General features: G+C 38.9%; 1 protein-coding gene across 1 annotated transcript in view; it reads left to right on the forward strand.

The window, feature by feature from the left end:
* The window catches only part of LOC128640521 (guanylate cyclase 2G-like), a 153193-nt gene that overhangs the window by 108826 nt on the left and 18851 nt on the right, over positions 1-25516 (forward strand). Inside the window, exons 13-16 of the mRNA XM_053692994.1 lie at positions 22016-22087; positions 22174-22342; positions 23974-24129; positions 24752-24929. Of these exons, the coding sequence (XP_053548969.1) occupies positions 22016-22087; positions 22174-22342; positions 23974-24129; positions 24752-24929 (575 nt within the window). The remainder of the gene's footprint in view (positions 1-22015; positions 22088-22173; positions 22343-23973; positions 24130-24751; positions 24930-25516) is intronic.

Below are 25516 nucleotides of genomic sequence, written 5' to 3' on the forward strand. Positions count from 1 at the left end.
TAATCGATAGCGCAGGGTGCATTAACTTTTGTGCAACCTCACACAAAGAATTATCTATATTCTGGTTTTACAGGTGAATGGTTAAACATTTTAAAGCAGCCCAAACATTTTTAGTGAGCCCAAACTTTTAATGGCTAATGCAAGGGAGCACTAGTAGCACACTCTTTGCGCCAATATTACAAGTGGTAAGACAAGTGTTGCACTAAAGCTTAATCCAAAATACTGTTGTGAAATGTAATGAAGTAAACCATTAAAATAAATAATATTTCACAAAACGACATGAAGAACTCCATTACTTTGCGTTTCATTGACTTACTGCACCCTTGACTTAACGCACCATTGGCTTACTGTATCCTTGGTTTAGCGCACCATTGGTTACTGCATCCTTGGCTTAGCGCACCATTATCTTACTGAATCCTTGGCATAGCGCACCATTGGCTTACTGCATCCTTGGCTTAGTGCACCATTATCTTACTGAATCCTTGACATAGCGCACCATTGGCTTACTGCACCCTTGACTTAGCGCACCATTGGCTTACTGTATCCTTGTCTTAGCGCACCATTGGTTACTGCATCCTTGGCTTAGCGCACCATTAGCTTACTGAATCCTTGGCATAGCACACCATTGGCTTACTGCATCCTTGACTTAGCGCACCATTGGCTTACTGTATCCTTGGCTTAGCGCACCATTGGTTACTGCATCCTTGGCTTAGCGCACCATTAGCTTACTGCATCCTTGGCATAGCGCACCATTGGCTTACTGCATCCTTGACTTAGCGCACCATTAGTTTACTGCATTCTTGGCTTAGCGCACCATTGGCTTACTGCATCCTTGTCTTAGCGCACCATTGGATTACTGCATCCTTTGCTTAGCACACTATTGGCTTACTGCACTCTTGGCTTAGCGCACCATTGGATTACTGTATCCTTGGCTTAGCGCACCATTGACTTACTGCATCCTTGGCTTAGCGCACCATTGCCTTATTGCACCCTCGGGTTAGCACACCATTGGCTTACTGCATCCTTGAATTAGCGTACCATTGGCTTACTGCATCCTTGGTTTAAAGCATCATTGGATTTCTGCACCCTTGGCTTAGTGAACCATTAGCTTACTGCATCCTTGGCTTAGCGCACCATTGGCGTACTGCATCCTTGGCTTAGCGCACCATTGGCTTACTGCATCCTTGGCTTAGTGCACCATTGGCTTACTGCATCCTTATCTTAGTGCACCATTGACTTACTGCACACATGGCATAGCGCACCATTGGCTTTCTGTATCCTTGGCTTAGAGTACCATTGGCTTACTCTATCCTTTACTTAGTGCACATTGGTTTACTGTATCCTTGGCTTAGTGCACCATTGACTTACTGCACCCTTGGCATAGCGTACCATTGAGTTTTGTATCCTTTGCTTAGTGTACCATTGGCTTACTCTATCCTTTACTTAGTGCACCATTGGCTTACTGCATCCTTGGCTTAGTGCACCATTGATTTACTGCATCCTTGGCTTAGCGCACCATTGACTTACTGCATCCTTGGCTTAGTGCACCATTGATTTACTGCATCCTTGGCTTAGTGCACCATTGACTTACAGCATCCTTGGCTTAGTGCCCCATTACCTTACTACACCCTTGGCTTAGCACACCATTGACTTACTGCATCCTTGGATTAGCATACCATTGGCTTACTGCATCCTTGGTTTAAAGCATCATTGGCTTTCTGCACCCTTGGCTTAGCGCACCGTTAGCTTACTGCATCCTTGGCTTAGCGCACCATTGACTTACTGCATCCTTGGCTTAGCACACCATTGACTTACTGCATCCTTGGCTTAGCGCACCATTGGCTTACTGCATCCTTGGCTTAGTGCACCATTGACTTACTGCATCCTTGGCTTAGCTCACCATTGACTTACTGCACCCTTGGCCTAGCTCACCATTGGCTTACTGCATCCTTGGCTTAGTGTACCATTGGCTTACTGCATCCTTGGCTTAGTGCAACATTGACTTACTGCACCCTTGGCTTAGTGCAACATTGACTTACTGCACCCTTGGCATAACACACCATTGGCTTTCTGTATCCTTGGTCTAGAGTACAATTGGCTTACTCTATCCTTGACTTACTGCATCCTTGACTTAGTGCACCCGTGACTTACTGCATCCTTGGCTTAGCGCACCATTGGCTTACTGCATCCTTGGCTTAGAGTACCTTAGGCTTACTGCACCCTTGGCTTAGCACACCATTGACTTACTGCATCCTTAGTTAGCACACCATTGGCTTACTGTATCATTGGCTTAGAGTACCATTGACATACTGTATCCTTGGCTTAGAGTACCATTAACATACTGCATCAATGGCTTAGCACAAATTATTGGCTTACTGTATACTTGGCTTAGCACACCATTGACTTACTGCACCCTTGGCTTAGTGCACCATTAGCTTACTGCATCCTTGGCTTAGCGCACCATTGGCTTAATGTATCCGTGGCTTAGTGCACCATTGAAATTACAACAAAATAAATACTCCCCTACTCAAATGTATGACTGAGATACTGTCCAAATATAAACACCAGCAAGCATTGTCCCATGCGTGGGGAGTATGTATAATTGTCAAAACAAAGTAATTTTAGGCATAACAAAGGGCAATCTACCCAGTGAGCTTACCCCTCACAACATGACTTGTCCGGTCCACAGGAGCTAGATATTGATGATGGCGCTATACCTTAAACCGCAAACTTGGCGGGCGCTTCTCTTCCTTGCTTGCATGAGAACATCCAGCAAGGTACAATGGCTAGAACTGCTTATGCTCCCTCCTCAGATGTCACCGGGGGTGTGTACCACCTCCTCACCTCTCATAGGACAGCAGAAAGGCAGTAGGAATTTCCACAGGGCTGTGGAATCCGGGGGTTATATTACCTGAACGGCTGTGTTGCACGCTGGAGTAGGTCAAAGTCAATGCAGAAAGAAGTGGATAGCTGAGCACCAGCATTATAAAACCTAAATCTTTATTCCAAACAAAATAAAACACACAGGAAGCACACAGAGATGTGTGATAAAAAGAAGTCAGCAGGTCCAGCTGACACGTTTCGTTTTTTCGCCATTGTCAAAGCTGATAGAGCTCAGGAAAAAGCTCCCCGCCTTTTAAAAGGAAAAAAATAACTCCTATTGGTTGGGGCAAATTTCATACCAATTAACTCTTCAATGGCCCTTATTATTTAAACACAGTGAATTCATTTGGGACCCTTTTTAAGCAAGCTGCTATACAATACGTATACATACATTGTGATACTTGCATGAGTGAACAATAAACAATATGGTCAATCTTATCTAACTTACATATATTATTATGTCAGTTGCAAATATGTTCAATTTATTCATTACAGGTAATATGCTGTTTAGACAGTTCAATTTTGGAAGCCCTCGCATTAGGCACTTAAAGTGATAGAGTTAATATATCTTGGAAGGTATATGTAGTAAAGTTATTGCTGGTCTATACTTATGTATCTAAGGGTAGAGACCCATGTTAACAGGCAAATCCAAGGATGACATAGTGAAACTGGCACATGAATGTAAAAATCTCAGCTAATCAGCCCCAGATGTATAAAGATACAATGTATAGTGATGCATACTCAATACTCCCTATTAGGTATATACTGTATAGGGGAGTAAGAAGAGGCCACTACCAAAAATGTATTGTCATATGCTGAATTTAGTCCCTGTGGATATCTTGTTTTTAAACTAAATATCCAAAAGACCGTGTTTGGCTAGTAGCTGCTCCCTATCTCCTCCTCTAGGCGGGGGGAGAACACTCTCTATGCATGTTCCGGCTAAAGGTGTCTGTACTTTTATTTTGCTGTTGGGCAAAGTACTGCACCAAAAAAGTGCTTGCACTGCCGTTCCTAATGCTAGAGAGGTGCTCCCTAATTTTGGATCTGGCCTCCCGGGTGGTGAGTCCAACGTACTGGCTGTCACACCCAGTGCAGGTGATAAGATAAATCACAAAGTTAGATCTACAATTGAGACACATTTTCTTTGTGAAAATTTGGCCTATAGTCGCGGACCTGAACATATTGCCCACGTCAACTTTCTCACATGCTACACAGTCCAGATTGTGACATTTGAACATCCCTCTGGAGGTTAACCAAGAGGATTGGTTGGATTTGGCGGATGGAAGTCTAGTGGGGGCCACTATATTTCCTATGGTTCTGTTGTGCTGATAGGCGAATTTACAAGTAGCCAATGAGAGGTTAGCTAACCCATCATCTGCCTTCAGTATGGGTAGATGTTTCTTTATTATATTACAAACCTGGTTATATTGCTGAGTAAGATCTGTAATAAAGAGTAAATCCTCTTTAGTATTACCCGCTTTACTACAGGTGGGCTTAGGGCATAGTAAGTCCTGTCGATCCATGCGGCTTACACTATGAATAGCCTCATTGATGACTTCCTTTTTATACCCTCTTGATAGCAATCTACTGGTTACATTTTTAGATTCTAGTGCAAATTGGGCCGGGTCAGTGCAATTCCGTTTTAAACTGATAAACTGTCCCTTTGCTATCTCCTTAAACACACTCTGGGGATGACAGCTTTTCACATAAAGGAGGGTGTTCCCAGAGATAGGTTTTCTGTACACAATTGTGTGGATGTTCTCACCACAAATACCAGTAAGCATTAAATTCAAGTAGTTTATACTGAGGGAGTTGCCTAGATTATTATGATTTAGGTATTGAACAATATGTGCCAAATCTCCCTGTTCCCCTTTCCAAATGAACAGCAAATAGTCAATGAATCTTTTGTACACAACTATCTCCGAGCCGAAGGGGTTCCCACCTCCATAGATGTGGTCCCTCTCCCACCACCCCATAAAGAGGTTGTCGTAGGAGGGGGCAAATTTGTCCTCCATAGCGGTCCCACAAATCTGGAGGTAGAAAATCCCTCAAACTTGAAATAGTTGTGCTTCAAGAGGAAGATATCCACAGGGACTAAATTCAGCATATGACAATACATTTTTGGTAGTGGCCTCTCCTTACTCTACTCCCCTATATATACCTATTAGGGATTATTGAGGATGCATCAATATACATTGTATCTTTACACATCTGGGGCTGATTAGCTGAGATTTTTACATTCATGTGCCAGTATCACTATGTCATCCTTGGATATCTCTGTTAACATGGGTCTCTACCCTTAGATACATAAGTATAGACCAGCAATAACTTTGCTACATATACCTTCCAAGATGTATTAACTCTGTCACTTTAAGAGAAGTGTTGTGATGTACAAGAGGTACATCAATGACCTCCTCTTTATCTGGCAAGGGACATCGCAGGAGAGTCAGGATTTTGTAGACAATCTTAAAAACAGTAGGTCTGAATTTTACCAGTCTGAAAGACAGGCAGAGTATTGAATATTTGGATTTGGTCCTTTTTGGAGAGATTTCAGATTTTGGGGGATAGTAAAGGTAAAACAAGAGTGGAGAAGAGGAAAATTTGAAACTAGGATCCTCAAAAAAGAAGCGGAATTAATCTATAGGATGAAAACACTACATCCAGTAGGATTAAATTCAGAGCTAGATGTAACTCCCTTTATGCATGATTGATCTGTGCTGGTTTATTATATGTAAACCTAACACTACACTATCATTACATTAATTAAATAAATTAACTACAAATAACTACAATTAAATACAATTAAATAAACTAACTAAAGTACAAAAAATAAAAAAAGCTAAGTTACAAAAAATAAAAAAATAGGTTACAAACATTTAAAAAATATTACAACAATTTTAAGCTAATTACACCTAATCTAAGCCCCCTAATAAAATAACAAAGCCCCCCAAAATAAAAAAAATTCCCTACCCTATTCTACATTAAAAAAGTTCAAAGCTCTTTTACCTTACCAGCCCTTAAAAGGGCCTTTTGTGGGGCATGCCCCAAAGAATTCAGCTCTTTTGCCTGTAAAAGAAAAATACAACACCCCCCCAACATTAAACCCCACCACCCACATACCCCTAATCTAACCCAAACTCCCCTTAAAATAACCTAACACTAATCCCCTGAAGATCATCCTACCTTTAGTCGTCTTCACTCAGCCGAGCCACCGATGGAACTGAAGAGGAGATCCGGAGCAGCAGAAGTAATCCTCCAAGGGGCGCTGAAGAAATCTTCCATCCGATGAAGTGATCCTCCAGGCGGCACTGAAGAAGTCTTCTATCCGGGCGATGTCATCTTCCAAGCGGGGTCTTCAATCTTCAATCTTCATCCCGCCGACGCGGAACATCCTTCTTTCCCGATGGACTACCAACGAATGAAGGCTCCTTTAAGGGACGTCATCCAAGATGGCGTCCCTAAATCCCTACATTCTATCAGCCAATCGGAATTAAGGTAGGAAAAATCTGATTGGCTGATTGAATAATTAATAGCTAGGTAGTTATTAAATAGTTAATAACAATTTAATAACTATTCTAACTAGCTAAAATAAATACAAAGTTGCCTGTAAAATAAATATAAATCCTAAGATAGCTACAATATAATTATTATTTATATTGTAGCTATATTAGGGTTTATTTTACAGGTAAGTATTTAGTTTTAAATAGGAATAATTTATTAAAGTATAGTGTAGTGTTAGGTGTAATTGTAACTTAGGTTAGTTTTTATTTTACAGGTTAATTTCTCTTTATTTTAGCTAGGTAGGCTATTAAATAGTTAATAACTATTTAATAGCTATTGTACCTAGTTAAAATAAATTGAAATTTGCCTGTAAAATAAAAATAAATCCTAACATAGCTACAATATAATTATTATTTATATTGTAGCTATATTAGGGTTTATTTTGAAGGTAAGTATTTAGTTTTAAATAGGATTAATTTAGTTCATAATAGAAATATTATTTAGATTTATTTAATTAATATTTAAGTTAGGGGGGTGTAAGGGTTAGTGTTAGACTTAGGTTTAGGGGTTAATAATTTTATTACAGTGGCGGTGGTGTAGTGGGGGGCAGGATAGGGGTTAATAAATGTATTATAGGTGGCGACGGTGTAGGGGGGGCAGATTAGGGGTTAATAAATTTAATATAGGTTGCAGCAGGGCGGTTTAGGGGTTAATACATTTATAATAGTTGCGGCGGGGTCAGGGAGCGGCGGTTTAGGGGTTAATATGTATAGAGTAGCTTGCGGTGGGCTCCGGGAGCGGCGGTTTAGGGGTTAATATGTATAGAGTAGCTTGCGGTGGGCTCCGGGAGTGGCGGTTTAGGGGGTAATAACTTTATTTAGTTGCGGCGGTGTAGGGGGGGCAGATTAGGGGTGTTTAGACTTGGGGTACATGTTAGGGTGTTAGGTGTAGACATCTCCCATAGGAATCAATGGGATGTCTGTCAGCAGAGAACTTGTACTTTCGCTATGGTCAGACTCCCATTGATTCCTATGGGATCTGCCGCCTCCAGGGCGGCGGATTGAAAACCAGGTACGCTGGGCCGTAAAAGTGCCAAGCGTACCTGCTAGTTTTTTGATAACTAGCAAAAGTAGTCAGATTGTGCCGCACTTGTGTGTGGAACATCTGGAGTGACGTAAGAATCGTTCTGTGTCGGACTGAGTCCGGCGGATCGAAGCTTACGTCACAAAATTCTACTTTTGCCGGTCTCTAGCCTTTGATAACTAAGGCTAATCAGCCTCGCCACAAATACGCTGCGGAATTCCAGCGTATTTGAGGTTGACGGCTTGATAACTAGGCCCCTATAACTGAGTGTCAAGATTTTGGCCCTCTTAAGTCTAGGCTGCAATATTTAATACCTGTATTATTGACCAGAGAGACCACAGACCAGCTACGAGAATAAGGAGGTTTTGTCCCGATCGTAAGGAGAATAAGGAGGTTTTGTCCCGATCGTAAAGAAGATTACGTCACTCCCACTGGCTACAGCTGAGTGTAGATACATGTGACCATAGAATCACCTGATGCAGCAGAACGCGGAAGTGAAACACACACACATATCGGAGGTCCCTGTGGAGTACTCGCTTACTGAAGAATGAAGGAAGCAACCGGAACCACTGGAACGGCTGAAATTTAGTGCCACCAGTACTGGTTCACATCATTCACCACATGAGCATGGACCACAAAGGTACTCCTCTAGACGTAGATAGAGTATAAGCAGGTACTATTTGGCTATAGCAGCTGCATTAATAACATTGGGAATAAAAAAGCTGACCAGTACACCCACTTTTCTGAACTTCCCTTTTTTTGGCAGCAAGTATTTTTAACATGAACTTATATTTTATATGAACTTATTTGGCAATTAAATAAATTATTTTCTATTCAGTAAACTATATTTTACATTTTTAACGGACGTCCAGTAAAGTTTTTTGTATCTTTTTTATATAATTTTTTTTTCCCATGGCCATGGAAGTTGTGTCTTAGTTATATTGCTATTATATGTTGTGTCTTAGATTTATTGTCAGTCCTGTTTTAGTATATTTTTAGTATATTTCATGATTGTTTCATTATTAAATTTTATGTACGATTTAGTGCACTTTTTATTGTAGGACTTTATTTATTGGGCTCCATTGCGAACATACTGTATATATAAGACACTCCTTGTCCCATGCTGTAAGCCGAATCTTAGGCTGTATTTGTTTGGATCTATCCGCTTGGTTCTTTTCGAGTAGACGTTCTATTATTAAGGCTCACCATCTACTCATTATTGTTATCCATTCCTATTGTATTTCATTTATTGACCCTGCATTGTGGTTAGGATATCGCATTCCCACATATTGTATATAGCTTATTGTACTTATATCTACTGTAATCTGCTTAATTCAAGCTAATCTTTAGATTATAGGTTATCTTTAATTACTATTTATTTTATATTTTTTATCCTGTATACAGTAATTTGTTATATAACCATCTATATAGCTTTATCCTTTCTCCCTAGTCCTTTTTGGAGAAGGACAAAAGATTGTAACTAAATTACATTGTAAGCCCATATCAGGCAATAGCATTCTGTATGCGAAAAGTATGCATCCAAAGCATACACGTTTCGGAATTTTGAAAGGCGAATTTGTTCGCCTTAAGAGGAATTGTTCCTCTGTAGAAGACTATAAGCAGTCAGCAGAAGAACTTAAAGATAGGTTTCTAAAAAGGGGATTCTTATATTAACCGATAATAAGAGCCTACCATATGGTAGAGAAGATGGATAGGGATGCAATGTTATATACTGGTACAAGAAAGAGCAAAATAGATGTTAAAAATAATCTGATTTTTGTAACTGATTATAGTAATCAATTTGAAGAAATCGCACAAATTATTAAGGAATGCCTTTCCATACTGAAAGGAGATGAAGACCTCCAAGAAGCGGTCAAGGAAGGATGCAGATGTGTCTCAAGGAAAAATAAAACACTTGGTAATATTTTGGCTCCAAGTGAGATAAAGATACTTCCAGCTAGAACAAACAGATGGTTGGAATGTAAAGGGCACTATAGGTGTGGTGCAGCCAGATGCAAAGTCTGTTTATATACCCTATCAGGGAAAACTTTTCAATCTTTAATTACACAGAAAGTGTTCATGATTGATGCTTGCACCAACTGCCGTAACACTTATGTAGTGTATCTAGTCACCTGTTTTGAATGTCAGAAACAATATGTTGGCCTCACCACGAGAGAAGCCACGCAAAGCATTTTGGATTTTCGAATTGAAAACCAGGGTCCCGGATGGTATGAATGTACAAACTGATCTAATAAATTGCTGGCACTGATAAACTTATGTAGGAACTTTTTAACACCATGGGTTAACTGTTAACTGATTATTATATATTAAGTATTATATCACATACATTCACGGTTTTTGATACAGATGAATATTTAACTAGCATTTACTTTTTATTCACTAACACTTGAGATGTAAGACATTATGACAGAGAATGTAACTTTAGCTATATATAGTACATATAAATGTTAGAACATCTGATACCCCTTTAAATCTGGTTACTAGTAAAATCTAAAATTAAAAACTGAACACAAAATGTTTTTCAGAAGTTATCTATTTAATATTTATGGTAACTATTTGGTGTATACTGAATTTTATAACAGATTGGGTTACTAATGCATTATGTTATAATATGTGAATTTATCCTTTTGGAACCTAAACATTTTGGATATACTGATATAATATATATATACTGTACATATTTTTCAAAAGCCTTGCATTGTATTTCAAACGTTATAATTCTTCTTTCTACTCTACTGTGATGTTGGCTTTGTCTATGACTATATAGGTTTTGGATGGATTGTATTAGTCTTTCATATCTAATTTCAAAATAATTGTTTAATATTTTTGTAATCTTTGCAATGTTACGTTAACATAATTATAATAATACCTAGGGAGGCTTATAATACTGTAGGAAGCGTCATTCAATTTGTACACCAATTATGTTTACATTGATGTGCTCCTTTATGCATTGAACTAGCAAGGGTTAAAAGTTGTAGTGCTGCATGTTACGTCAGAGTGATTACTATTATTTAAGAGGGCTGTGAGCCAGAGACAGCACAGTCTATGAGTAAGGCATGAGCTGAAATATGTTAGACCGCTGCTGCCCTGGCTCTCCATGTTTTTACTGGATATCACTGATGAATACTTTTATATTCCTATGTAAGGCAATAAACGTTGTTTTACTTTTTAAGCCTGTTGCCCCGATTTGCTTCACTTGTCATTTTTATACCCTCTTGATGGCAATCTACTGGTTACATTTTTAGATGCTAGTGCAAATTGGGCCGGGTCAGTGCAATTCTGTTTTAAACGGATAAACTGTCCCTTTGCTATCCCCTTAAACACACTCTGGGGATGACAGCTTTTTGCATAAAGGAGGGTGTTCCCAGAGATAGGTTTTCTGTACACTGTTGTGTGGATGTTCTCACCACAAATACCAGTAAGCTTTAAATCCAAGTAGTTTATACTGAGGGAGTTTGATTCAGACGTGAAACGAATGCCTAGATTATTATGATTTAGGTATTGAACAAAATGTGCCAAATCTCCCTGTTACCAACAAATCATTAATTAATCTTTTGTACACAACTATCTCCGAGCCGAAGGGGTTCCCACCTCCATAGATGTGGTCCCTCTCCCACCACCCCATAAAGAGGTTGTCATAGGAGGGGGCAAATTTGTCCCCCATTGCGGTCCCACAAATCTAGAGGTAGAAAACCCCTCAAACTCAAAATAGTTGTGCTTCAAGGGGAAGATATCCACAGGGACTAAATTCAGCATATGACAATACATTTTTGGTAGTGGCCTCTCCTTACTCCCCTATATATACCTATTAGGGATTATTGAGGATGCATCAATATACATTGAGGCCTATTTATCAAGCCGTCAACTGTGCTGCATTCAACGGCACCAATTCGCTCGCCTGACATCACCTAACATCGCTGCCGTGGACCTGAATACGCTCTCCATATTTAACAAAAAAGCTGTCAAAAAGCCGCACACCAAGTACGGGGCGATAAGCAGCGGACTGTTGTTAACTAACATTCATCGATCTCGTTGCTCTTCGGCTTTTTCCCAGCTTTATTTGTATACTGTCACTAAACACACACACACACTATACTAAACTGTTTAACCCCTATCTCACCGCTCCCAGACCCCGCTGCAACTAAATAAAAGCATTAACCCCTATCCCGCCGCTCCCAGAGCCCACCGCCACTCTAATAAACTTATTAACCCCTATTGCTCCGCTCCCGGAGCCCACCGCCACTCTAATAAACTTATTAACCCCTATTCCACCTAAATTATACTTATTAACCCCTAATTTGCCTCCCCCTACACCGCCACCTACATTATGTTATTAATATCCCTCCGCTCCCGGAGCCCACCGCAACTAAATAAAGTTATTAACCCCTAAACCGCCAGCCCCACACATCACCATAAACTAAATTAATCTATTAACCCCTAAACCTGACAACCTGCTAACTTTATATTAAATATTAACTCATCCCTATATTATTATAAATTTAAACTTACCTGTAAAATTAAATTAAACTATATTAAAATAATAATTAATCAGGGGGGCGGAGCTAGCCTAGAAGCAGAATGGCCGCATTTTACTACTGCTCCGTTAAAGGATAATATTTTACCTAGATTTCTTGGTCAATCTGCCATTTTAACATATCTCAAAGATGTATAACTACTTTCAGAGGCTCCCGCTGAACTGACTGGACCTCCTATATCCCAGCAGAGGCGACAAATATAAACTATCTCTAACTATACTTGGAATGGGGACTATGCCTCTACTGCAGCCATTTTCAAACCCACGTGGGGACCCATAGGCCTTCCAGAGAACAAGTGCGGCCGCGACATCTATACAGATACTCTAGTCTATATACGTTGAGAGGAATCTGACACTACTTGATCAAGGATGGAACTCCAGCTAAGTTCCCTACTCCGAGCTCTAGCAGACCGGCTGGATCGCCAAACAGAGGAGCTTATTGGAGACATTAAGTCATCGTTTTCCTACACTGCCCTCCTGACATCTACTAAGTTACCCGATAGCTCTCCAGAGGCGGCGATCATATGTGAGGATCGGGACTACTCACCACAAAGCATCGGATCACACTGTGGGATGATTGAGCGCACGGTGAAACTTCCCCACTTAAATCAAAAGCAAACTTCTCTTGCAGCGGCGAGACAGAGGTCACAGTGGGTTGTCAGATGGCTTGCTCAGTGAAGGAAGATATTCTTACCCTAAACTCTCGCACTATATCGGAGAGGCACTTGGCAAAGGTGAATGTACACAGCCCCAGATCTAGTCATTATTTAACCCATCTGGATGCCTGCTATAGCTTGAGAAACGGTCAGCAGATTTACCCATGGTTGCAGTTGTGGTTGTGGGACCCTGGGGGCTGTTCAATATGTATCTGCAGCATGGGAGAGAGAAATCCGGACTGCTGGTCTGTGTTGTACACGAGGAAGGAATGGCCCCCATAGCTAACTTCCTTTTGCAGATGTCGCAGTTTTCCAACGGACTTCATCTAAAATCTTCTCAAGTGAGCAAGTTATGTCTACCTTACACCTGGAAATGGTGATGGGACTCTGGAGGTCGTATATTAGGGAATTTATTATAGATTTTATAGATTTAGCGACTTCCCTTGTAAATGGGACGCAACAGATCATATCTGAAGGGTTAAAATGCAACGCTAATTACAAGCCCTGAGCGCTTAAATTTGATCTTTAGGGTTTCCCCATATGGTTTCCTGTTGAGATTAGGTTAAAATGTTTAATATGTTTTCTAGACTAGCTATGATGTTTAGACTTATGACTTATGTTTTATTTGTAACTTACACGCTAACACTAATTTATTGTCCAACTGTTATTAACCAGCATATCATGGCCCTCTATGTAAAACAAGATAATGTCATTCCATGAGTAGAGTGGAAAAGCGTGATGTTTGAAGTCACTACTTAAGCAAAATATCATGCTCATCTCAGACCACTTGCTAAATTGTTTGGTTATAATACTCTATTCAGCATGTCTTTGTTATGGGGGTGTCTTCATGCGGTTGTTTCTTAGCCTGATGTATCAATATAGGTCTAGAGAATAACCCCATCCTATTGCTTATTATTTACTAGACTGTTAATGTTTGTGTTTTTTTTTTGTACATTTGTCTGCATTTTATATTTAGTTATGATTACAATAGCCCCATTGCTATATAAGGGTAAATCATACCACAGAATGCCTTAATCATTGTTACATATTCTATGCTTATACTATGGCCTTTTATAGACCTGTTTGACAAAGGAAAGTATATAACTTTTCTTGCAAGTGTGTGTTTGTATTATGATATGTACATCATTATTTTTCTTGGTGGCATGTGGAGGCACAAGTAGGTTCTCTATATTACGTTCCAGTCCATTATTATACATTTAACAAACTTGCCCATCCTATATTTATTTTGATTACCTCTAATTTAGGGCCAATAGTTCCTAGAATGGGTCTCCCCTCATCATGTCACCCCATACATCTCCACTAACAAATCTAGTTAGAATTATCTCTACTTACACATAACTAGCTTTAACAAACCCACCAGTGCAAATATATCATTCATACACTATTCTAATCTCATGACTGATACCACAGTACTCAAGAAACAGTTCCACTAGACGCTTAACACATACATGATATGAGATATCGGCTATTGTGTCCTCTGTAGAACCTCAAAGTAGCTTGCTCTTTGCAGGAAGCCTGGACACTACCCTTCCTATGGGACTCTTTATGGGACTTATTTTCTTTAAACTAAGCTGTTGGTTCACCTGCTATTCTTGGAGGAATTACCTCATTGTATTACCTACATATATTTTAGGGCTATTGCTTATCTAGGTAGAATGCTATCTTACGCAATTCCTGTAGTGGGTTGAATGTTAAGCAAAATAACTTGTTCACTTAGGTTAGCTTGATATAACAGTTTGGTGTAGTTACTTACATATCTAAATGTAATATCTAATCTATTATGGGAGTAGTAAATGGGGCTGCAAGTTAGGACTATACACAGATTTCGCACCTTTATTTTACATTTCATGAGCTATAGTTTTAATATTTGCCCCCTGAATTTAACTATTTATCCCCGATAAGGAGTGCTAACAATTAAACACCTTGCCTATGCTCTGTCAGCGGCCGAGACGGGGATATGGGTTTAGACTACTACACTCATAGGTACTCCTCTTCTTTGCAAGATATGATTAATCCACAGTTCCCCCAATGTTTTAGATTTTTCTGTTGCTTTTTAGTTATGCTGTTAGAGATGTATCTTTGCAAGATAGCCTGACAGCTTACTCTTTGCTCCTATACTTATATCCACTTATATATATAAATAAATATACTTTTATATACCCCCTTCACGATTATACATGGCCCATAACAAAATAGATAATTAAGTTCCATAGCTTATCTATGTTACACTTCACTAGTACTAGGTTTATCACGTGCTCATTAATTTGTGTTTACTTCACTTATGACCAGAACGCTTTCTCATATAGAAGGACTCATACCTTCTTTCTTAACCAAACAGTTCACATCTGTTTTAATAGAGTTATATTTTACATTAGGGAGCTATTTGGAGGATAAGCAATTAGTCTGTGCATTGGGAAACTTTACTCTAATTCATAGGCTTATTTAATGCTATTATAACACACCAATAATTTATATAGCTATGAAGGAAAGCATGTCAAGATATTTTATCACTATAATTGAACCTCAACTTCATTGTTAGCTCCACCGCAGTGATTGAACGGCTCTGCCCCTCCATCTCCCCTCCTTTAATTGAGCGGCTTTTGCCCGCTGATTTTCCCTCCCCCCTATATACTTCGGCCCAAGAGTGGCCGACCCATATGCTATTTCTCCATAGGCTGCTACTTTGATTCAGATATATCCAGGAGTGTTTACTTCTATATTATGGAGATCATTTGCCAGTAATATAACACAAAATGAAGTTCTATCCCATTTCACCTAAAACTTTTGTCTATCACCATGTTAAAATCTGATATGTAATTCTCTCTGTACATGTGCATTTTGTTTTGCTCCCAATATGTGCTTATAGACAATGTGATACCTTCTATGATGTATTATGATTTCAATGGTGAATTTTGTTTGTAAATCTTCATTTCAACTTCAATAAAAAGTTATTTAAAAAAAATAAATTATAATAATTAATCTACCCTAACTATTATACTAAAATTACCTTAAACTATATTAAACTATGAATTAATCTACCCTAACTATTATACTAATATTACATTAAACTATATTAAACTAATAATTAATCTACCCTAACTTTTAAACTAAAATTACATAAAACTACAAATTAAATTAATTATATTCTATATTTAAACACCTAACCCTGTTTAAATCATTTAAATCTCCACTAAAAAATTACAAAGTTACAAAAAATAACAAACACTAAGTTACAAAAAATAAAAAAGAAATTATCAAAGGTTTAAACTAATTACACCTAATCTAAGGGCCCTATGAAAATAAAAAAAGCCCCCCAAAATAAAAAAATCCCTAGCCTACAATAAACTACAAATAGCCCTTAAAAGGGCCTTTTGCAGGGCATTGCCCCAAAGTAATCAGCTCTTTTACCTGTAAAAAAATACAAATACCCCCCAACAGTAAAACCCACCACCCACACAACCAAACCCCAAATAAAAAGCTAACTAAAAAAACCTAAGCTCCCCATTGCTGTGAAAAGGGCATTTGGATGGGCATTGCCCTTAAAAGGGCATTTAGCTCATTTGCAGCCCAAAACCCTAATCTAAAAATAAAACCCACCCAATAAACCCTTAAAAAATCCTAACAGTAACCCCTGAAGATCGACTTACAGTTTTGAAGTTCCGACATCCATCCTCCAAGCGGCAAGAAGTCCTCCAAGAAGCTGGCCGAATTCTTCATCCAAGCCCGCAGAAGTCTTCACCCAGACGGCATCTTCTATCTTCATCAATCCGTCGTGGAGCGGGTCCATCTTCAAGACATCCGACGCGGAGCATCCTCTTTTTCCGACGGACTAACGACGAATGAAGATTTCTTTAAATGATGTCATCCAAGATGGCGTCCCTTAGATTACGATTGGCTGATAGAATTCTATCAGCCAATCGAAATTAAGGTAGAAAAAATCCTATTGGCTGATGCAATCAGCCAATAGGATTGAGCTGGCATTCTATTGGCTGTTCCAATCAGCCAATAGAATGCAAGCTCAATCCTATTGGCTGATTGGATCAGCCAATAGGATTGAAGTTCAATCCTATTGGCTGATTGCAACAGCCAATAGGATTTTTTCTACCTTAATTCCGATTGGCTGATAGAATTCTATCAGCCAATCGGAATCTAAGGGACGCCATCTTGGATGACGTAATTTAAAGGAACCTTCATTCGTCGTTAGTCCGTCGGAAAAAGAGGATGCTTTGCGTCGGATGTCTTGAAGATGGACCCGCTCCGCTTGGATGGATGATGATAGAAGATGCTGTCTGGGTGAAGACTTCTGCGGGCTTGGATGAAGACTTCGGCCAGCTTCTTGGAGGATTCTTGCCGCTTGGATGAAGACTTTTCCCGGCTTCTTGGAGGATGGATGTCGGATCTTTAAAACTGTAAGTCAATCTTCAGGGGTTAGTGTTAGGATTTTTTAAGGGTTTATTGGGTGGGTTTTATTTTTAGATTAGGGTTTTGGGCTGCAGAATAGCTAAATGCCCTTTTAAGGTAAATGCCCATCCAAATGCCCTTTTCAGGGCAATGGAGAGCTTAGGTTGTTTGAGTTAGCTTTTTATTTGGGGGGTTGGTTGTGTGGGTGGTGGGTTTTACTGTTGGGGGGTATTTGAATTTTTTTTTTTTACAGGTAAAAGAGCTGATTACTTTGGGGCAATGCCCCGCAAAAGGCCCTTTTAAGGGCTATTTGTAGTTTATTGTAGGCTAGGGCTTTTTTATTTTTGGGGGGGCTTTTTATTTTCAGAGGGCCCTTAGATTAGGTGTAATTAGTTTAAAGCTTTGATAATTTCTTTTTTAGTTTTTTGTAACTTAGTGTTTGTTATTTTTTGTTACTTAGTTTTTTGTAACTTTGTAATTTTTTAGTGGAGATTTTATTTATTTGAGTAGGGTTAGGTGTTTAAATATAGAATATATTTAATTTAATTTGTAGTTTTATGTAATTTTAGCATAAAAGTTAGGTTAGATTAATTTTTATTTTAATATAGTTTAATGTAATTTTAGTTTAAAAGTTAGGTTGGATTAATCATTAATTTCATATAGTTTAATGTAATTTTATTATAATAGTTAGGGTAGGTTAATTAATAGTTTAATATAGTTTAATGTAATTTTAGTATAATAGTTAAGGTAGATTAATTATTAGTTTAATATAGTTTAATTTAAATCTAAAGGTAAGTTTACATTTATTATAAGATAGGGATGAGTTAATATTTAATGTAAGGTTAGCGGGTTGTTAGGTTTAGGGGTTAATAGTTTAATTTAGTTTATGGCGATGTGGGGGGCTGGTGGTTTAGGGGTTAATAGGTTTAGTAAGTGCTAGTGATGTGGGAGGCCAGGGGTTTAGTGGTTAATAACTTTATTTAGTTGCGGTGGGCTCCGGGAGCGGCGGGATAGGGGTTAATAACTTTTATTTAGGTGGCGGCGGTGTCTGGGCGGAAGATTAGGGGTTAATAAGTATAATGTAGGTGGTGACGGTGTCGGGGTGGCAGATTAGGGGTTAATAAGTATAATGTAGGTGGCGGCGGTGTAGGGGGCCGCAGATTAGGGGTGTTTAGACTCAGGGTACATGTTAGGGTATTTGGTGTAAACATAAATTTTATTCTCCCCTAGGAATCAATGGGATATCAGGCAGCAGCGAACATGATTGATTCCTATGGCATCCGCCGCCTCCAGGGCGGCGGATTGAAAACCAGGTACGCTGGGCCAGAATAGTGGCGAGCGTACCTGGTAGTTATTTGATAACTAGCAAAAGTAGTCATATAGTGCCGAATTTGCATACGGGACATCTGTAGTGACGTAAGCATCGATCTGTGTCGGACTCAGACCGCAGATCGTATGTTACGTTACAAAATTCTACTTTTGCCAGTCTGTAGCCTTTGATAAATAAGGCGAATCAAGCTCTCCACAATTACGCTGTGGAATTCCAGCATATTTGCGGTTGACGGCTTGATAAATAGGTCCCATTGTATCTTTATACATCTGGGGCTGATTAGCTGAGATTTTTACATTCATGTGCCAGTATCACTATGTCATCCTCGGATTTCCCTGCTAACATGGGTCTCTACCCTTAGATACATAAGTATAGACCAGCAATAACTTTACTACATATACCTTCCAAGATATATTAACTCTATCACTTTAAGTGCCTAATGCGAGGGCTTCCAAAATTGAACTGTCTAAACAGCATATTACCTGTAATTAATACATTGAACATATTTATAACTGACATAATAATATATTTAAGTTAGATAAGATTGACCATATTGTTTAATGTTCACTCATGCAAGTTTTATAACGCTGGTGCTCCGCTATCCACTTCTTAGCGCACCATTGACTTACTGCATCCTTGGCTTAGCGCACCATTGACTTACTGCATCCTTGAATAGCGCACCATTAGTTTAGTGCATCCTTGGGTTAGCACAAAATTGGCTTAGCGCTTAACATCCCATATGAATGTTACTGCGCTATCTGTGAGGGGTTTAGTGTCTGCGCTATCTTACATGCAGATGTTTGTTTGTCCTAGATTGTTTCTTGAGCGATTAAAAATAACTTTGGACTGGTAAAATGAATACAAAAATAGTGCTTTTGAGTGTGCTTGAACTATGATAACGCACAATAGCGCTAATAAATAAATGTTTTTTGAACTACTGTGTTCTGTAGTGTGATTCTGTATGATATCTGAATAAAAAGTAAGAATTTATAGGTTTATCTTTTTTGTAGTTTCAGAAAGTACCAGACACATATAGGTATATGTTACAAGTATTTTGTTGCCTAGGTAACTGTTATTGGTTTCTACAAAATGATGTCTCAATAAGTTTTATCATGATTCATATAAACACTCAATCACTGTCTTATTTCTCTATGAGAATTATAGAGTGATTTTGTTTTATTGAGACCCAAAATATTAACTTACGATAAAAATATTAAAGGGACAGTAAAGTCAAAATTAAACTTAAATGGACTGGAAAGAGCATCGAATTTTAAACAACTGTCCAATTTACTTATTTTATCAAGATTGCTTTGCACTTTAGATTCCCTTGTTAAAGAGTAATCTTAGGTGAGCTCAGGAGAGTGCATTTGTCTTTAGCCATCTGGCAACAATGTTATACATTGTTACATACACTGCAGTCAAAGGCCTGTATTTACCAAAGTCTGGCGGACCTGATCCGACAGTGCGGATCAGGTCCACCAGACCTCGCTGAATACGGAGAGCAATACGCTCTCCGTATTCAGCATTGCACCAGCAGCTCACAAGAGCTGCTGGTGCAACGCCGCCCCTTGCTGACTCGCGGCCAATCAGCCGCCAACAGGGGGGTGTCAATCAACCCGATCGTACTCGATCGGGTTGAATTCCGGCGATGTCTGTCCGCCTGCTCAGAGCAGGTGGACAGGTTATGGAGCAGCGGTCTTTGTGACCGCTGCTCCATAACTGCTGTTTCTGGCGAGCCTGCAGGCTCGCCAGAAACTCGGGGCATCAAGCTCCATTCGGAGCTTGATAGATAGGCCCCACAGAATGCTACAGGCACTCTATGGCAGAAAAGTTTGCAACTATGAATAACATTGCTATAAACATGGTTGCAAGCACTGGTGCCAGATGGCTAAATTCAAGCTCCTGAGCTCACTTAGGATTATAGCTCTGTGACCCTTAAGAATGAATGACTTTACTCACAACTGTTGGCTCCTGACTTTATAGTCTGGTTATGGTTTTCTAAGCTTATTAAACCTTTAACAGCAGCTCATTATGTGACCTGGGGTCAGCTGCAGTCAAACACTATTTTGTAATTAGTATAAAATAAATCATCTGAGTAGATTACACTGGATGTCAGGCCAAAGTAAACAGGTCCTTAACTGAACGCCTCATGCCAACCTCTCAAAAAGCTCAGAAAATATTCAAAAGCACTCAATAGGACATTCCAAAGATACTGAAAAGTGTAACAAATAGCAAAATGCTTAGCTAACAGAGTGTGAAAACAAACTCAAATGATAAATATAGATATGTTCTTCTTCAGATATTCCCTGCTAGTTCCTGTAACATCTTTATCAGGGGTCATGTCCTACAAAAAAAGTATGGAAACTCACCAAGATGTCCACCCTCCCCTCACAATTAATATTGTTTTATATACTCACACACACTCTATTTATATGTAAATAACTTATACACTTTGGTTAATGAAAGCAAATTAAATACAATGAAGGGTTGAATGGTTGCCTTTGGACCTAAGAATCCTCTGTCACAGAGTCTCACCCACTTCAAGTGCAATAGTCCTATTTCTGCTAAGGGGAGCTAAATAACGCCAGAGCAAGCCACACAGAAATGTAAGCACCATATGTCCCACACAGTGTGGGGTGATCACACAGCAGGACCGCTGATAGGCTTGCTTTTAGTGTATTGCAGGAAGTGTTACTGCCCATTACTAGAAGATCTCACTATCGCTCTTACCAGACTATGCTCCAGCTCCTCCCACAAGCAGCAACAGCAGTGTTTACTGAAGCGTTTTTTGTTCTCTGTCTAGAGGGAACTTAGTTCCTCCTACAAAAATAGTGCAGGAACTCCGTTCCCATGCGTTCCCGCTGGACTTGACACCTGATCTTTATCCTCTCATTACCAATAAGCTCATTGCATGTAATAAACATACATAAACAATACCTCCCAACTGTCCCTATTTATGTGGGACAGTCCGGATTCTGAGCTCTGTCCCTCTGAGACAGCCATAGGTCCCTCTTTACAGAATTTCCCTTAGCCCCAACCACGGAACACCCTGACACTCCCACAGTCCACCCAGAAACACCCACAATTCCATCCTCTAACCACCCATGTTCCCTCCACTCCCAGCACAGCTACACCCACAAAATGGTGAAAATCTCCTATCAACCTTCTGTGTCCTTCACTCTCAGCCACAAATGTTGGGAGGTATGAAAACATGAAAACAATGGCTATTTCTTCATCATGTTAATTGCACACAGAAGCCAAAATTAAAGTTTTGTGATTCAAATAGAGCATACACATTTACTTTTATCAATTTCTTTCTTTCTCTTGGTGTGCTCTTAGGGGGAGGAGCTATGTTTCAACAAATGATACCATAAGTAAAAAAAATGTTTTCCAAATTGCATGCTCTTTCTGAATCTTGACATTTTAATTTTGACTTTGATGTAACTTTTACGTTTTACCCTCCTGATGAGAATTTTTTCTAGATCCTTTTTTTCCTGTTAAATTTCCAGCTGGGTACCAAAACCTTATTAGGTCTAAGACTACATATTGTGGTAATCAAATACATGACATCTGTATGCTCCTCAGGATGTTTTGCAGAATAATGACATTGATTTGGACTGGATATTCAAGCTCTCGCTTGCGTATGACATTGTCAATGTGAGTATTTTACTTTACCTATCCTTCTTTGTGAGTTCTGTAAACTTACACTGATACCTATGTTACTTTCTGTCTCTTCTTGTCAGGGGATGGGCTTCATTCACAATAGCGCAATGGATTCGCACGGAAACCTGAAGCCTACAAATTGTCTCGTAGATAGTCGCATGCAAGTGAAACTCTCTGGGTTTGGCTTATGGGAATTTCAATATGGGACAACCTTTCGAGACATTGATGTTAAAAATGTCAACTATTCAGGTTGGAAAATCCAGTAAAAAAAATGAAAGCAGCATAGCTGCCTATTATGTAGGGCGGAATCTTCTGTAGTGCAGCGCTAATTCATAGCCATGTGTAGGGACATTATGGTGTAGATACAGTAGAATAACATATGAACTTAAAGGGACAGTAAAGTCAAGATTATACTTTCATGATTCAGATAGAGCATGCAATTTGAAACAACTTTCCAATTTATTTCTATTATATAATGTGCTTCAATCTCTTGGTATCCATTGCTGAAAAGAATACCTAGGTAGGCTCAGGAGCAGTAATTCAGTACTGGGAGCTAGCCTCTGATTAGTGGCTGCATAGATATGCCTCCTGTCATTGGCTCACCAGGTGTGTTCAGCTAGCTCCCAGTAGTGCATTGCTGTTCCAAGAGAATAAAGCAAATTTGATGATATAGATTGCAAAGTTGTTTAAAATAGTATCCTCGAGTCTAACTGAATCATGAAAGAAAATGTTTTAGATTTAATGTCCTTTTAAGAGTGGCGAATTTTAAAAATCTGCCACTTTTCTCTGCTTATTAGACTAGATGCCTTAATGTAAAAATTGAGATTCTAATATAAAATTAATATTTTGTCTTAATGTTAATCTTAATGTTGTGTCATTGAGGGTCTATGTGATGACACTGATTTATAATTGAGTAGGAGAACACTGTAGATTACTTGCAGAGTGGGAAGCTTATCTTACCTCCTAAAATGCAACCAAGACCAAGGGAAGGCCAGTCAGGTATGTTGAACTTAAAGGGACAGTAAAGTCATAATTAGACATTCATGATTTAGACAGAACATACCATTTTAAACAACTTTCCAATTTACTTCTATTATTTAATTTACTTCCTTCTCTTGTTATTATCTGCTAAAAGGGTTATCTAGGAAATCTCAAGAGCAGCAAAGAACCTAGGTTCTAGCTTCTGATAGGTGGCTGCATATATATACCAATTGTCATTGGCTCACCCATGTATTCAGTTAGAAACCAGTGGTGCATTGCTGCTCTTTAGACCAGTGATTTTTAACCTTTTTTTTGCCGTGGCACACTTTTTTACATTAAAAAATCCTGTGGCACACCACCATCCCAAAATTTAAAAAAAATCACACATTGTAGCCTAATACAGCATATATATATACACATACACACAAACACACACATACTGTATGTATTGTGCTGTTATGCCATGCCTCCTACAAACTACCCCTGCACTGGGAGTAAAAAACAAGCAAAGTTTAAAAAATATGTCACACTGTTGTCAGTCTGCCGTGGCACACCTGAGGATCTCTCACGGCACACTAGTGTGCCACGGCACACTGGTTGAAAAACACTGCTTTAAACAAATGATAACAAGAGAATGAAGCAAGTTTAATAATATAAGTAAACTGTAAAGTTGTTTAAAATGGTATGTTCTACCTAAATCATAAATTTTGGGTTTCATGTCCCTGTAAGCTTAACTTTTGACATCATTTAAGTTTTTGGAAAGAATAGACCAACAGAGGAAGTAAAGAGTTGGGCCAAATACGAAAATAAGTGCATGAATTATAAATGATTTACTTGCAGTAATATCTAATGTACCTATTAAGAGGTCTCTCCTTCTCCTATCTGTATCATTTTCATAGAGCTCTACTGGACGGCTCCTGAACTATTGCGATTGGGCAGATTTCCATATCATGGCACCCAGAAAGGAGATGTTTACAGTTTTGCAATAATTATGAGGGAACTGATCTACAATAATGATGATGGCCCCTTCCAGGATCTAGCCATGGAACCAGAAGGTAAATACAGATTTAGGACATAGCGAAGCAATACATTTATTTGTGGATCTCAACAGATATTTGTTAATGGGTTGATTGTTAAGTTGCTATTGTAAATAATGCCATGTTCCACTTCAATTTGTAGGATTTTAAATGGACAACAATTGAAACTTTTTCTCTCTGATAACTATGGACATCATTACTAGCTAAAATAAAAAAAACATCTTATTTCCTAAACTGAGCTAAAACAGATATTTTAGGAATGATAATCACAAAATCAGATGTATTTTACAAACTAAAAATGTGTTCACCCAAAATACAAAAAAACTCAATGTCTTGGAGTTTAAAAGTAAAACTTAATCACTTCCTTGCTGGATTTTATTGGTGGCGTTAGATGCATCATATACAGTATAATTTATGTGGTGACATCATGATTTTCATATTAAATTAAAAAAATAAATTGTGTAAGTGGCAATATAATATCATATAGGAACAGTACATTAAAACAGCATCAGATTAAATATATAATATTTAGAGAGCATTTATTTGAGAAGTATCCTTTTAAATAGTTAGAATTATTAGACTAAATTTAAGTGTCTTTCTGGTTTCATGGAATTAATGAGATGCCAATGTTATATTGCAGAAATAATCAACAAAATCAAAGATCCAAGCGCCAACATCCCACTGAGACCTTTCTTATCAGTAGAGAAATGTAATGAACGTATTATTGCCATGCTTAAAATGTGTTGGGATGAAAACCCAGACAGACGTCCAACATTTGTCTCCATAAAGAGGAGCTTAAGAAATGCCAGCCCTGAAGGGTAAGACAGTAGCCTGTAATGTTGTAATATGAATGTGTCAATCTGGTGAAGCAAATTCAAGATGTTTTAAGACATTAAATGGCCCTAGTAGTTATTCATTTTGGTGTTTTCTATAGAAGAGGACATTTTAAAATGCATGTACTTGTCCTAGATACATATTATGTTTTTGTCTGGCCCGCAAACATGTGTTCATAGCAACCAAAAGAATGGTGGGAGTTGTACATGAGTTGTAGCGTATCATGTCCGACAGACATTGCTGAATGCTGACAGCATACGCTGTCGGCATTTAACATTACACAAGCAGTTCTGGTGAACTGCTTGTGCAATGCAGCCGCCTGCAGATTCGTGGCCAATCGGCTGCTAGCAGGGGGTGTCAATCAACTAGATCATACAGGATCGGGCGGATTAATGTCTGCAGCCTCAGAGGCAGCGGAACAGTTAAGGAGCAGCAGTCTTAAGACCGCTGCTTCAAGAGGAACAGTTAAGGAGCAACAGTCTTAAGACCGCTGCTTCATAACTGCTGTTTCCGGCGAGCCTGAAGGCTTGCGTGGAAACAGGGGCATCAGGGGCCATTCAGTCCTTGATAA

Source organism: Bombina bombina, chromosome 9, assembly GCF_027579735.1.
Source record: "Bombina bombina isolate aBomBom1 chromosome 9, aBomBom1.pri, whole genome shotgun sequence".
Taxonomy (NCBI): Eukaryota; Metazoa; Chordata; class Amphibia; order Anura; family Bombinatoridae; genus Bombina; species Bombina bombina.